This window comes from Monoraphidium neglectum (assembly GCF_000611645.1).
Source record: "Monoraphidium neglectum strain SAG 48.87 unplaced genomic scaffold scaffold00378, whole genome shotgun sequence".
Classification (NCBI taxonomy): domain Eukaryota; kingdom Viridiplantae; phylum Chlorophyta; class Chlorophyceae; order Sphaeropleales; family Selenastraceae; genus Monoraphidium; species Monoraphidium neglectum.
Window position 1 is genome coordinate 5,100 of NW_014013250.1, and position 15,041 is coordinate 20,140.

The 15,041-nt window shown below is 65.8% G+C and overlaps 3 protein-coding genes across 3 annotated transcripts in view; 2 read left to right on the forward strand and 1 right to left on the reverse strand.

Annotated features, from left to right (window-relative positions):
- Positions 1-7,379: 7,379 nt before the first annotated feature.
- Positions 7,380-8,070, forward strand: MNEG_3113 (hypothetical protein; the record flags this gene model as incomplete). The annotated part of the gene is made up of 2 exons (XM_014048407.1): positions 7,380-7,645; positions 7,902-8,070. 2 exons carry the CDS (start codon positions 7,380-7,382, stop codon positions 8,068-8,070), a joined length of 435 nt encoding a protein of 144 aa, XP_013903861.1.
- Positions 8,071-9,666: 1,596 nt separating this feature from the next.
- Positions 9,667-10,947, reverse strand: MNEG_3114 (hypothetical protein; the record flags this gene model as incomplete). Its single annotated transcript, XM_014048408.1, has 2 exons — positions 9,667-10,766; positions 10,917-10,947. 2 exons carry the CDS (start codon positions 10,945-10,947, stop codon positions 9,667-9,669), a joined length of 1,131 nt encoding a protein of 376 aa, XP_013903862.1.
- A 3,224-nt stretch (positions 10,948-14,171) lies between these two features.
- MNEG_3115 (hypothetical protein) overlaps positions 14,172-15,041 on the forward strand; it is a gene marked incomplete at both ends in the record, with an annotated part of 2,447 nt that continues 1,577 nt past the window's right edge. Inside the window, one exon of the mRNA XM_014048409.1 lies at positions 14,172-14,813. Within this exon, the coding sequence (XP_013903863.1) occupies positions 14,172-14,813 (642 nt within the window). The remainder of the gene's footprint in view (positions 14,814-15,041) is intronic.

Below are 15,041 nucleotides of genomic sequence, written 5' to 3' on the forward strand. Positions count from 1 at the left end.
TTCTCCGCAGTCTCGTATGGGATGCGGGCCAATTTGCGAGCGGCCCCCCTGTCAGCCATGCTGCCTGCGCTCCAGCAGCTCGCCATAATCTACATGCACCCTCACCCGAGCTTTGTCGGGCTGACTAGCCTCAGGGCGCTCTTGCTGGGCCACTCAGCGCATGGAATGGAGGCAGCGGAGAGGGATGCGCTTGAGGCGCTGCCGCGGCTGGCGGAGCTGGAGGTCAGCCTTGACCCAGGGGACCCTGTGCAGCTGTCAGGGCTGGTGCGGCTGACGAACCTCAGGGTGTTGCAAGCAAACATCGTCGCCTTTGACAACCTCATCGACATGGGCGCTTTCCTGGGGGCCGTGGCCGGCCTGCCACTCCTTCATACAGCGGGGATCCGCGTGGAGCACATCGATGACGAGGATTGCATGCTAGAATGGGGCTGGGGTGGCCTCAGGCGCTTCGCGCTCAGCGCTCCTGCACTTCGCTACTTGTCAATTCATATGGGGGGTTTTGGGTGCGTGCCGGCGTCGGTCGTGGGGGCGCTCGCGATGCACACGGGGCTGCGGCGCCTGCTGGTCGACTGCTCTCACGAGGAGTCGAGCGCAGTGGAGGCGCTCGCGGCAGAGGTGTCGGCGGCATGCGGCTCCCTGACCATCGAACTGCACAGCGTATGCTCCGTTCAGGTGTGCGCTTGGCGCAATGATGTCAATTTGCGGGGTGGTTTGTGAAGTAATCCAATCGGCGGCACGTTGGAGAAGGTTGAGCTTGATTTTTCGACGCGCCTTGGCGCTCGCAAAGAGCTAGGAGGGCAGTGAGGGAGGGGAGGGCCTGATGGGCTCACCATGACTTGTGGCTTGATGCGCTCACCACGACTTGCCAGCTTGCAGGCAGGCGGCACGCATGTGCTTGCGTCTTGGATGGAGGATCGGCAGCCGAGTAACGCTAGGCGGGGCCGGGGAGTGCTGTGTCACTCTTGTGACTGTTGTCACTTTTTTCATGATGCGACCCTGCTGTGGCTACTCCCGCCCAATTGAGAGGAGGGATCCTTTGCAGCCCCAGCTCGTTGCGTTCCCTGTATGGGTGTAGCACTGTTGATCTTGCAGGTGCAAACCCAAAGATTGCTCGCCTGCCTGCCTGCCTGCCTGCCTGCCTGCCTGCCTTCCTGCCTGCCTGCCTGCCTGCCTGCCTGCCTGCCTGCCCGCCCGCCTGCCTGCCTGCCCGCCTGCCTGCCTGCCTGCCCGCCTGCCTGCCTGCCCGCCTGCCACCCGCTCAACTGCGGGCCTACCAGCCTGGCTGTACTTGCCCAGCCACCTACCTGCCTGTCCGCCTTCTGGATGAGGTCAGAACTCAAAGAGTTTCGAGCACCACGGTTCGGTCAGGCCGCTATATGCGCATGCAGCACCATGCGAATTAGTTGCTCTGCGTCATCTCCCATGTCTCTTCCAGGCAATCCTCTATCTGATGTTTCAATTCCACTCTACCGCGCAGGTGATTCACTACATCAAGGGGTAATGGTGGCGCGGGAATGGGCAGGGATACCCCACTCGCTTTGAGCATACTGCTGCCTGCCACATCTGCCGTGCGCCGAGTCTACGGTAGTGACCACTCTAGGCGCCCCACAGTAATCGCCCTCTTTACTGCGTGCATGCTACGATCTAATACCACTCTCTTTTTCCCCACGCTTCTGCTCTGGCGATCAGCAGTGTGACAACGCGCCGCCCTGGCCAGCAGTGCCCCGTCAGCTGTGACTGGTGACTATGGATCACTTGTCAAGCGAATGATTTCCGATCTCGTTGCTGTCCTCACGCTTGCAGGGTCATAGATACACTCCACTTCGCACGCATGCAGATGCAGGTCATACGCTCTGTTTTACAGTGCCGTGAAGACAACCCGTGACCACGTCGAGCCTTGAGGCTCTAGCTGCTATCGGTGGCCGCAATCACGCAGAGGGATAGCGCCAGAGAGTCACCCTGGGCGACGAAGCTCTGCCATACTGTAGGCAGCAACACCAGCAGCAACTTTGCGGCGGGGGCGCTGCGGGGAACCCAGTCACACGCACAGCGCAGTCAAGCTTGTAGCAGGAGCCACAGCAGCATCAGCAAGAGCGGTGGGCGGAGCAGCAGCAGCAGCAGCAGCAGCAGCAGCAGCAGCAGCAGCAGCAGCAGCAGCAGCAGTGGGCGCACCATCGGCAGCGGCAGCGGCACCACTGGGGCACCAGCCATGGCAGCAGCAGCGGCAACGCCCAGCTAGGCTGGCACTCTGCAGGCGCAGCTGCATCTTTGGGAATTAGGCCACAGTACTTTGCCCACCAGGTGCGCACACGCGGCGCCGTTCGCGAGGGCCACGTGCTGCCTGTGCCCCGCCGCCCCCTCTGCTCACACCAGCACACCAAGCATCGGGCGGCACTGGTCATCTCCGCAAGAACAGGTGCTCGCCCACACCCCGCCTACCCCCAATCAGACGCCGGCGCCGTGCAAACGCTGCCTGCCTGCCGCCCGCCGCCCCCAGGCCCGCCATGCTGGACAAGCTGAGCTCAGAGCTGCTGGCGCGCGTCCTGCGCCACGTGCTGCCGCCGCAGCAGGACGGGGCATCACCCTGGGACTGCTGGGGCAAGCTACGGCCGCTCCACGCAGCGCGGCTCGCATGCCGCGCGCTCGAGGTTGCCGCGCGCGAGCACCTGGCGACAGCGGTCAGGCTGACCCCGGGCAACACCTGGCGCAGTCAAGCGACGCCCGACTGGCGGCGCTTCCCTGCGCTACGCGCCGTGAGGGTCGAGGACTGGACTGTGCGGACTGCCTCTGACGCCGTGCAAAAAGAAGAGCAGCTGCTCCATCAGCAGGCGCTCGGCGCCTCCTTTGGCTACGCCCCTGCTGACGCCGGCCAGCTGCTTGATAGCTTCCACCCGGGGCACCTCTCCCGCATCACGGCGCTCGAAATTCGGCACAGCGACGTGTTTATGGACCACCTCGCTTCGGCGGTCGCGCGGCTGCCGGCGCTGAACGCAGTGGCCATAATCGGCCACGTGCGCTCAGTCAGTGAGGTGTGCCGCGCGCTCGCGCACGCCACGGGCCTCGAGCGGCTCATCTTGCCCGACGTGCCGGCCGGCGCCGCCCTCTGCGCAGCTGCCGGCCTCGACGGGCTGTCGTCGCTCGAGGCGCTGAGCTTGGGCAATATGACCTTGGCACCCGGCCCCCTGCCCCGCAGTGTCACAGCGGTTGCATTCAGCAGCAGCATTTCTGATCAGCCGGTCTGTGCGTCGCCTGTGCTTTTCGACACAGCCTCCCGCCTGGTCGAGCTGCGCGGCGTGCACCTCGAACTTGAGGCGGCGGCGGCGCTCGCGCGGTCGGCGCCGCGGCTGCGCCTGCTGGTCTGCACGCCAACAGGGGCCCCGTGGGCGCCGCCGCGCGCCGGCCCTTGGCCATGCGTGTTCCCTTGCCTCACGCACGCCTGCTTCACCAGTGAAGATGATATCTTCCCTGGAACGCAAGCCGAGATTAGAGCGGCCCCCCTGCCAGCCATGCCCGCTCTCCAGCACCTCGCCATCATCAATGTGTACCCCTACCCTGCCTTCTGCGGACTGACTGGAGTTCGGGCACTCTCGCTAGGCTACTTGGGGTTTGAATTGGAGGCAGCAGAGTGGGATGCGCTTGGGGCGCTGCCCCAGCTGACCGAGCTGGAGGTCAGCCTCGACCCACGGATACCTGAGCAGCTGTCCGGGCTCGGGCGGCTGAAGAGCGTAAGGGTGTTGAGTGTCAACATACTTGGTTTGGAACCTTTTGACGACCCCATTGACATGGGCGCTGTGCTCGGGGCCGTGGCCCGCCTACCACTGCTGCACACGGCGCGAGTCAAGGTGCAGTACGACAAAGAAGAAGACGATTGCATGCTGAAATGGGGCTGGGGTGGCCTCAGGCGATTTGCACACAGCGCCCCTGGACTTTGCAACTTGTCCATTTATATCGGGATATTAAGGGGCGTGCCGGCGTCGGTGGTTGCGGCCCTGGCCATGCACACGGGGCTGCGGCGCCTACTGATTTACGACTCACGTGAGGAGTTGGGCGCGTTGGAGGCGCTCGCGGCGGAGGTCCGGGAGGGATGCGGAACGCTGACCATTGACCCTTACAGCCCCTGCCCCGTTCAAGTATGCGCTTGGCGTGAGAACGGGTGGGCTGATGTGTGATGAGTAATACTGTCGGTGAGACGTCGGCGAAGTCATGCTTTTGCGTTGTGCCTTCGTGCCAGCAATCTGAGTTGATTCTGAGAGAGAGACATCTGGGATGGCAATGGGGGAGGGAAGGACCTGATGCGCATGTCTTGATCTGCTTGCCTGCTAGCTTGCAGTCAGGCTGCATGCATGTGCTTGCTTCTTGAATGGAGGGTGGGCACGCACATCTGGTGAGGCTAGGGCCACGGACTGACGGACTGCTGCATCACTCCTGTCAGTTGTTGCATAATGCGACCCTGCTGTGGCTGCTGCCAGTCGGCGCATCTGAAAGGGTTTTTTGCAGCCCCAGCTGGCTGTAGCCTCGATAGGGTGCCCGCAACTTCACATGTGACGCTACACCTGTCAGAACAGTTGCACTTCCAGATCAGCGCTGCATGGGGAGCCAGTAAGAACGCATATACACAGCACAGAACTGTTCAAATTGTTGAATCAATTCAAATGTGATGCGACCTCCACGGAGCGGACATGGGCAGCAGCGACAGTGGAGGCGTGATAAAACCTCCGCTGGGGGTTGCTGAGGGCCATAGGTGAGGTGAAGAAAGGCACGGACGTTTTATTAGAGTATAACACCTGATCTCCGTTCTAATCGCCAAACTCTTGTGCACAGTGTGCAGTGCTGCACCCACTGTATTTTTGCACCTAAAGGGTGCACGTGCTCAATTTCGCATGACGATATCGTAGTTTGAGCAATTACCTGCAGCAGTTCCAGCAGTTCTGTAGTGCAGGGTCAAGCTGCGTCAAAGCGATGGCTAGGCCATTTGCCTCGCAGGTGGATTTCAACGCACTTGCAATGCATGAAATGTCCATAAAGGCATGTTATGACGCAGCACTCCCTGCGCAGGCCCCATACAGCCCCGTGCGGTACCAGCCGGCGGACGCCGCGCCACGCGACCACCGGCAGCAGGGCAGCAGCATCTGGGGCCCGCCCGCTGCAGTCCCATCGCAGGCGGCTGGAGCGACGATTGCAAGCAGCATGCCTCCTGTAACAGGCGGCGACTGCACGGCGGCGGCGGTGAGCCGCGTCAAGGCCATGCTTGGTGAGCCGTGACATGCACGCGTGCGCGCGAGAAGGGCATCCCTGGATGCGGCTGCGCCGAGCGCACACCCTGCAGGTGCGCAGACACGCCTTTGGAAACCGCAGCGCTGACAAATTGTGCCCCTGCCAAAACCTCGTCGCGCCGCAGCTGGCTGGCAGCAACCGCCGGGTGCGGGCCGAGACGGGTCAGCCTCCCCGCACGCCCCGCAGCTGCTGCCCCCGCAACACCAGGCGCAACAGGGGCGCCGCTCAGCGGAAGCGCCCGCACTGGACACAGACGGCGGCCAGCCGGCGGCGGGCGCGCACGCCTATCCTGCGTCGCCCCAGAAGCTGTGGACGTGGCAGCCTCAATTCGTGGCTGCCGGCTGCGGCGGGGCGCCCCCTGCCGCCGCGAGCGGCGGCGGCGCCGGCGGATGCTCCGGCCGCGCCCCGCCCAGCCCAGCGGGCCGTGCACTGCAATGGAACCTGGGAGGTGGCGGCGGCGGCGGCGGAAGCGGCGGCGGCGCCGCGCCAGGCCGGGCCTGCGACAAGCAGCACGCGCCCTGGGCACCAAGCGACAGCTCCGCAGCCGCGCTCGCGTCGGCCGCAGCCGCGGCCACCGCCCGGCGCACCCCGGGCGGCGCAAGCGCAGGCACGGGCGCGGGGGGCTCTTACAGCGCCGCGTTTGCCGCGCGGACGCCATCTGCAGCGGTCGGCCTGCCGGCGAGCGACCACCGCGCAAGGGTGGCCATCACGCCCTCTGGCTACCCCGCCGCCGCGGCGCCGGCGCCCGCCTTGCCGGCGTATCAATACCAAGACGAGCAGCAAGACAATCGCTACCATCATCACGAGCAGCAGCAGCAGCAGCAGCAGCAGCAGCAGCAGCAGCAGCAGCAGCAGCACGCTGCCTACACTGATTATTGGAACGACGACAGGGGCAGCTCTGCTGACGCCGGCTCTGCACGCCCGGCGCGTGCGCAGCTGCACTGGAATGTGGGGCCGGCGTCGCCGCCGCGCTCGCCGCCAGTGTGGGGGCGTGTCGGACCCGCCATAGACGCCGGCGGCAGCGGAGCCGGCCTTTACTCTGGCTCGCCTGCGGCGCATGATGAGCGCACACAACACCGCCCTGATTACTACCACCAGCAGCAGCAGCAGCAGCAGTGGCAGCAGCAGCAGCAGCAGCAGCAGCAGCAGCAGCAGCAGCAGCAGCAGCAGCAGCAGCAGCAGCAGCAGCAGCAGCAGCATGGACTTCAATGGGGCTTTGCAGGCGCGCAGCCGCCCACAGCGCTTGCGCCCCGCACACGCAGCCGTGGCAGCAGCGACGGCGCCGAGTGGGACGCGGCGGCCGGCGGGTCGAGCGCGTCTGGCGCGCGGCCGCCGAGCCAGCAGCGGCTGGAGGGGCTGGGGCGCTTGAAGCGCCTGTCAACGCAGCGGCTCGCCACTCGCATTTCGACGCCGCCAAGCGCAGGTGTGTGTGTGTGTGTGTGTGTGTATGTGCGCGCGCGCGCGTTTGGGTTTGCTCTGGCACATTTCACATCAAACGACAGCTGCATGGATTGGATGCAGCAAAATTTTCTACGCATAAGCACTTTTGCACGCATCCTAGTGGGGATTTTGGCCCATAACATGCAGCCTTGCCTCTATCCCCAGGCTCTCAGGGGTACACTGGGATCGACCAGCCGCCCCCCGGCAGCGCGGGCAGGAGGCCGGGGCCCGCCGCCGCAGCTGCAGCTGCGCCCCGCGCCCCCGCGCGGCGCTCAAGCAGCGACAGCGCCCGACACGGCAGCGGGCACGAATCAGAGGGTCAGCAGCCGCCTGAGGGCGGAGGCGCGTGGGGCTGGAAATGGGCCAGTCGGCAGGAGCAGCCGCAGCCGCAGCCGCCGGCGCAGCAGGCACCCGCGCCCTCGCAGGATCCCCCTCGGTGGCGCCCGCTCCCCGCGGCGGCTCCACCCCCGCCACGGGCCGCGCCGCAGCCCCCCGCGGCCGCGCTCGGCCCGGAGGCGTTCCCCGAAGACGGCCAGGGCGAGCCGCGCGCCGAGTGCGCCAGCTGCGGCCGCAGGTTTGCGGCCGCCGCCTTGGAGCGCCACGCGAGGATATGTCAGAAGGTCTTCTGCACGAAGCGGCGCGCCTTCGACTCGTCTGAGGCTCGGATGGGCGGCCTGGACTGCGCCGCGGTGTCATCCCGCGCCCCGCCGGCCGGGCGCCGCGGCGGCGGCGGCGGCGCGAAGAGGGGCGCGGGGGCGGGCGGCGGCGGCGATGACAGGGCGATACCTTTGACGAGAGAGGCAGCGAAGCCCAAATGGGCGAAGCAGAGCGAGCAGCTGCGCGCCGCGATGCGGGCGGTCAAGGGCGGCGCGGGCGGTGGCGGCGGGTTCGGCGGCGGGGGGGCGGCTGTGGAGCAGGAGGAGGATGACAGGTGAGGCTGGGTTTCCAGCAGGCCGCCTTTCAGCGCCACTGTCAGCGCGGGACCAGGGCGGCGGCAGGCCAGGCGTACGCTTCACATTTGGAACAGGCATCAGCCGGGCATGATTCAGCGCGTTATTGATCCATTAAATCCAGTGGCTGTGCTAGTGCGCTCCTGTAGCTGCTTGCTGCCCTGCACTGCATGAAATGCCGCCGTGCATTCAGCGCTGCCCCTTTGAGCTCCGCCCTCGCCTCTTGATGCACCGCAGGGTGCCGTGCCCGCACTGCGGCCGCCGCTTCGCGCAGCTGACGGCCGAGCGCCATGTCCCCAAATGCAAAGACATCCAAGCCAAGCCCTCAGGCCTGAAAGCCGGCGGCGGGCGCTCGGCCCACATGCGCGCCAACGCGCCGGCGCCCCCGGCGCGCGGCCGCTTCTGACGCGGCCGCCGCGTGCAGGGGTTGTCATGCCGCGTCCGTCGCGTGTGCATCTCCTGTTGGGACGCGCTGTCTCCTCCCACCGGAAGGGACAGGATTGGCCCCGCAGGACCTGTGTCGCGGCCTTCGTCGCCAAGTAGAGCAGGGTGCCGAGGGCAAAGGAACGGCGGTTGAGTCCTGCGCGCGGCAGCGCCGTCGTACTGGGCACGTGATTGCATGGCCTGCTTGCTTGGACGCCATGCACGTCGCATGCATGCACCGGGCGACCTGGGCGCCGGAACCCAAGGCCTATGCGTAGCAAGATTCATTACAAAACTGGCAGCGCTTTGGAATTGCGGGCGTCCCCGGCGCTCGGAAATCGCTTCGGCAAGAACTCCAGGGGACACGTGTGGGGATTCACACACAGGCATTCCGGGCGGGCTGCACGCTGCGTTTTGCGCCGGGGATCCAGTTCGCACGCATCCACCTCTACGCTGAAGTCAGTTGTTTGAATAGCAACAGCGGCGGTTTGGCCTCCTGAATCATGACCGTGTGGGGTGTGTGATGCAGTCTGCGCCGTCGCAAATGTCAACGGTCATGCAGGCCGATCAGCTCTGCTGTCATTATGCGTTTCATTTTCGCATTTTCAAGCACTCATGGCTCGCCCGCTTCAAAGAAGTAACCATACGTCGCTCATGTACCGCTCGCGCACATGCACAGCAGCTTTGGCTGACGCCAAGGCATGGTCGCAAGTGCGTGGCAAGGAACACAGCAGGCGAGCTGCCAGACGGAGAAAGTGGGCGGGTGCTTCTGAACGCGGCAAAGTCAGAATGGCGGCAACAGCATGTGCGCAGGCAGCCCAAACAGGGACAACAGTGTCGCATGCGGTGGCTGCTGAGGCAGTGGCAGAAGTGATGGCAATGGCGTCTATCTGGCAGCCGCAACAGCAGCAGCAGCAGCAGCAGCAGCAGCAGCAGCAGCAGCAGCAGCAGCAGCAGCAGCAGCAGCAGCAGCAGCAGCAGCAGCAGCAGCAGCAGGAGGAGGAGGACAGACGCTCTGGTACATTGTGCTGCTACTGGTGAGATCGAGCTGCACATTTACAATGGTCCCCAGTTGCTGTTATGAGTTTCAGATAAGTGACCGTGAGACTGCATCTAAGCCTTGCTTGCTAAGGGTTTTATTATACTATCCAGAAATACCATGGCAGATTGTTTACAGCCTGGACAGTATCACGTGCGGCAGCTCCAAAGCATGCCGTGACAGCAGGCAGGTGGTGCATTTGCATGGGGCGAGCTTCATGTGTCGGGCACGCAGCATTGCAGGAATAACGCTTGCTTGCGCAAGGAGGTGCGGCGGTTTGCAGCCGCCTGCCCAGCGGTTGGGTGGACATGCTGCTGAGGACAAAGCTACATGGGACAGTGTATGAGCGGCCTATTGCAGCCAGAACAGCAGGGGGCTGTGCAGCACATGGGACGAAATAAATCGATGCTGTCAGGCAAGACGCTGTAATTTTCATAGACACAAGGCTGAGTGGGATCATTCATTCAGATGCTGCGCCTCTGCGGCGAGCTGCTACACCCGCCGTGCTTGCAAGCACGTCACAAAACGCAGTCGCCTGATTCACGGGCGATGCGTGGGGGCGGCAACACCCTTGGGCAGGCCCTGCTCACTCCCCTGGCCGGCAGACTTGGCGGCCGCGGCAGCAGCAACGGCGTTCTGCCGCTGCTGCTGCAACTGCTGCCACTGCTGCATCTGCGGCGTGGCGTCCATCATCTGCTGCGCCCACTGCTGCTGCTGCTGAAATCCACCCACGGCCTGCTGCGCCCACTGCTGCTGCTGCGCAAAAGTGGCCTGGTTCATGGCCGCCCCAGCATTGGCAGGAGGGCTGCTGGAGACTATGGTGGGGTTGGCGCCGTCAGTGAAGGCCGCGCCACCCTGGGCGTTAACGGTTGCAGCAGCAGCCTGCTCGCCCAGGCGGCGGAAGATCTGGCCGCGACCGCCCTCGTTGGCGACGGGGTTGCCAAAGTTGTCAAAGCTGGTGGTGGTGCCGCCGTTGAAGCCCACGCCGGCGTTGGTGAAGGTGGTCATGCCGCCAAAGTTGGTGATGGGGGCGCGGTCAGAGGGGGCAAAGCCGGCCGTGCGGCCGCCAAAAGCCATGATGTTGGCATCGGCAGAGGCGGCAGCTTGCTCGCCCAGGCGGCGGAAGATCTGGCCGCGGCCGCCCTCGTTGGCGACGGGGTTGCCAAAGTTGTCAAAGCTGGTGGTGGTGCCGCCGTTGAAGCCCACGCCGGCGTTGGTGAAGGTGGTCATGCCGCCAAAGTTGGCGATGGGGGCGCGATCAGAGGGGGCAAAGCCGGCCGTGCGGCCGCCAAAAGCCATGATGTTGGCATCGGCAGAGGCTGCGGCCTGCTCGCCCAAGTGGCGGAAGATCTGGCCGCGGCCGCCCTCGTTGGCGACGGGGTTGCCAAAGTTGTCAAAGCTGGTGGTGGTGCCGCCGTTGAAGCCCACGCCGGCGTTGGTGAAGGTGGTCATGCCGCCAAAGTTGGTGATGGGGGCGCGGTCAGAGGGGGCAAAGCCGGCCGTGCGGCCGCCAAAAGCCATGATGTTGGCGTTGGCAGAGGCAGCGGCCTGCTCGCCCAGGGCACGGCGGTCGTAGGCGGTCAGGCCGCCGGCCTTGAGGGACGCGCCCAGGGCCCCGGGGGCGAGGAGCAGGGCCAGGGCTGTGGGGCAAGGGTAGGAGGTAAAGGAGGAAATGTTGCAGTGAGGTCAACCAAAGCAGAGAGGGTTGGACAAGGGACAGTGCAGCAACGCAGACAGGCCTCCCAGCTCTGCTGTTGTAGTGCACGTTGGGCCTCTGCGGGAGCACTCACCGCAAGTGAGTGCCCAGTGGAGGCGAGCCATGGTGGTAACGATGAGTCTGTTGATGTACGATCAACGCTTTGTTTCCGCTCAAGTGGTGGTTGAGTAACCCTCCCTAACGCTGAGCTCGACGCTGATCTCCGGGTTCCGCTAGAGGCTAGATACGCTGGAGAGTTGGTAGTTGAGATGTGCAGGTAGTTTGTTTGAATAAATTTGCCGGGGAGCGCGATTCATTTGAAGGACGAGCCCGGCACAAGCCCAGCTGCTGCGCCGCAGCTGCGGACCCAGCCTGCCGCGAGGTGGGTGGCAGTGACTGGGTGACTGGTCCTGGTGACGGCATCCTGCGTGGTAGCTGAGCATGTCTTCTCCTGTATTATTTGATTGCTCATATGCTGCACAAGTTGCATGCCAACCCACAGCACCCTGCCGCAAGAACCCAACACCATGCTGCTGCCCAGCCACTGCAACTGACGGTGTTTTGGGGCCGGGAAGCAAACCACCTGCATGTTCATGGTGCCGACGTAGGTGGAGGTTCAGGCGCCTACATGACAGGCGCGCGCAGCTGGCGCGCACGTCGGCCAGCGATGGCAGCAGGTCAGGACGCGGGGCAGCAGGGAGTTCCGCAAACGAATGACGACGCATTGTTGCAGCGCGCGAGGCTGGCGCTTGTATGATCAAGCCTCATGGACACCTCCCCCTCATCGCCTGAAACACGTGGGCCAGACGCCGCCCGCCGGCAAGGCATCCATTGGCCAATATCCTCACTCCATCCTGGTACCAAGGGGTTTCCGAATTTGTGAAGATGCCCCTGGCCTGATACTATTTCGTCAGCATGTCCAGTTTGGCCAGCGCTGCAAGGGTATGACCGCTCCCAGCGCGCAAGAGAGTCCGCAGTTTCTGCAGGCAGGGGGCGCTGCCACGCTTGGCAAGCACCACCACCTCGACCACCGATTGCGCGTTTGGAGTTGTTTGAAATCAATTACCGGTACCTCGTCCTCTGTGAGCGGGAGTGAGCGGCAATCCGTGCCTTCAGGGCAGCGGCACAGCGAGTGGGCGTCGCGGGAGAGCGTGCGAGACACGTGCCGCCGCCCGTTGTGGAACGGCTGCTGCTGCGTCTGCCGCAGCAGCACGGCCTGCATCGCAGCCGCGACTCCCCCTGGCTTCCAGGCGTCAGTCTTCTGGCACCACATGCAGCGGGCAGCGGCACGCAGGGGTACCGAGTCGGTTGTTGGGGGTCGGCGCACGTCCCGGAAGCGGGTGGGACACAGGGGCTGGCGCGCAAGCCGTGCTCGCGCGAGCATGGGCAGGGAGGCGAGACCCGCAGTACGCACTAACCTCTGCTGCCCCTTGATCGCGCATGGGGCGTAGGACTGCACCGCAGCGCTGGAATCAGTTTCGGCAGCTTTTTGTCTACGCCTCTGTGGGCCCCGCACCGGCGCTCGAGTGGCACTGCAAGAGAGGCACACAGTGTTGAGCGTGCCAGCGCATGCGATACTCGCACCTTCCTAGCCCAGCGCACGCACCTCACCAAATGATGTAAGCCCAGGAACGCGCCCCTGATGCGATTACATCAGACTATTATGATGTTTTGGAGGCGGGCTAGGGTTGCGCCAGGCCGCTGCTCCTCTGACGGCGGCAGCGTCGAGTGCAGGGCTGCGTGGCTGCCGTGCGAGGCATGACGAGTCTCACCCACCGCAGCAATACTGCAGGTGACGCCCCGGTCCTCCTGCGTGGTGCATCGACGATGCGAAAACGGGGTCGAACTCATCTGTGTATTACCACACCCTCCTCGCGAGCACCATGTCCTGCGTTGGTGAAACTGGCCACGGCGATCTATTCGCGTCAGGCCAGGTAGCCTCTTGATTCGTGCCAGACTCCGTAGTTTTCAAATACATCGTTCGGCGTCTCACGCAGCTCGCACGGCTCCGCAGCCAGCGGTGCGAGTGACACCGAGCGTGCTGCCAGGCGGCGCGGGCGGGCACCGCGCCGCCGCGCGCGCCATGCGCTAGCGGCCGCGGCCGAGCAGCGCCATGCCCATTCTGGATGACTGCGCGCCCCGGGGGCCGGCCCATGACCGCGCCCTCGCCGCCGGCTGCGCGTTCGTGGTCGCGGCGGCGTCGCTGGCTGGGTTCTTCGCGCCCGCGCTGCTGCGGCAGCGCGGCGGCGGGCATTCGCAGCTCACGATCGTTGCCGCCGCGGCAACAGGGACCGGCGTTCTGCTGGGGGTCTCGCTGGTCCATGTCTTATCAGATGCAGAGGAGGCGCTGTCGTCGCCGTGCCTCCCGCGCGATTGGCTGGCCGCCTTCCCCAACGTGAGCGGTGTCACTGTGTGGCAGCAGCCGGCTCGGGACCCGACCCGGGGTTCGCGTGTGATTGGGGCTCGCCGGCCCTCCTGCACGCAGTGCGCACGTCGCTCGCGGGGCGTCCTGGCCGCGCCCCCTTCGCCACGGCCGTGGGTGGGGCGGCGGCCTGCCACCGCCCTTTGCGCCCCTCAGCAACAGCTGCTGCTGCTGCTGCTGCTGCTGCTGCTGCTGCTGCTGGCGCTGCTGTTGCGGCTGCTGCTGCTGCTGCTGCTGCTGCTGCTGCTGCTGCTACTGCCGCTGCCGCCGCTGCTGCTGCTGCTGCTGCTGCTGCTGCCGCTGCTGCTGCTGCTGCTGCTGCTGCTGCTGCTGCTGCTGCTGCCCCCGCCGCGCCGCCGCCCTCTACGCGGCTGCCAGCGCCCTGGCTGCCGGCAAGGGGGGCAGGCGCACCGCTGGTGCTGGCTGTCGTGTCGCGCGGACCATTATGGCTACCACCCGCCCCCGAGCGCCTTGTCGCCCTCACGCAAACAGCCTCTGCGGCCCCCGTATCCTGCCACCTCACACCCCCTCGCGGGATGCCACCTGATGACAGCAGCCCCCGCACCTCGCCCCGTGCCGCCGACGCGCTGCGCCGCAGTGGGGCACTTTGATTTGCGCCGCCACGATCATGCTGATGGTGGTGCTGGAGTATGTCCTGCAGGTGGGTTTTGCGTGTGCATGTCATGCATATAGGTTGTACTTTACATGGACCCGCCAGCCCGCGGAAACAGAGCAGTCGAGAGGGCGCGGGGCGGCCCCGTCGCAGGCGCCGCGGTGCGCCGCTCGCAGAGGCCCACGGCCTTTACTTAGCAACTTTGCCGCGCGCGCGCGCCCGCCGGCGCGGTCCTTGCTTCAAGTCGCCGTTCGACCCTTCCCCTCTCCTCTGCCGCTGCTGCTGCGGCGCCACTCACACTGTTTCCCCAGGGCATGTTTGAGCGGAAGTTCCAACCACAAGGGGAGACTGCCTGCGGGGCCGCCGCATTCGCGCCCCGCCCGGCGTCGCGCGACGGCCTGCCCCTGTCCGCGCAGTGTAACGCATCACTGGCATTCCTCAGCCCCCTGCCGCATGGCGGCGACGGGGGCGGGGGCGGCGGCGGCGGGGGCGGCATCGCCGTCGTCCCCGGCGCCGCCGGCGTCCGCCGTGCGCTAGGGGTGCAGGAGCCGCCGCTGCCCGCAGCGGCGCCACGGCCGACGTCCCGACGCAACGGCGGCGCGGCGGCGGCGGCGACGCTGGCGGCGGCGGCAGATGCGGGCAACTTTAAGTCCTTTGGCAGCGGGCGGGTGCTGGAACTGACGCCGTCCTCATCAGGGGCGCGCGGCTCTGGCGGCAGCGCCAGCGCCAGTGGCAGCGCCAGCGGCAGCGCCGCTGGCAGCAGCGGCGGCGGCGGCGGCAGCTATGGTAGCCGCGGCAGCGAGCTATCGCGCCAAGTCGCGATCGAGCTCGGTCTCCCCGACCCCGGTTCTCGCGGCACCGGAAGCACGGCGGGCGGCGTCAGCCAGATCAGCTCGAGGGGGCTGGCGGAGGAAGCCGAGCGGGCGCTCAGGCTGGGGGCCGTGATCTTCGTGCAGGTGGGGCCGTGGTTGAGTGCGACCGCGCTGCTTGAGGGCCACTGCGCCGTCTCTCCGCGAGCGCGCGGACGCGCGCGTGCGCCGACGCACACGCCCACCGTGTGGATGCACTGGCGCACGCAAGCGTGCACGCATGGGCTTGCGATTGCGTCCGGCCAGGCGGGGCGCAGCGGCGCGGCGTGGGGGACCCTTGCATCGCAAGACCCAACATGTTGGCCACCCCGCCCC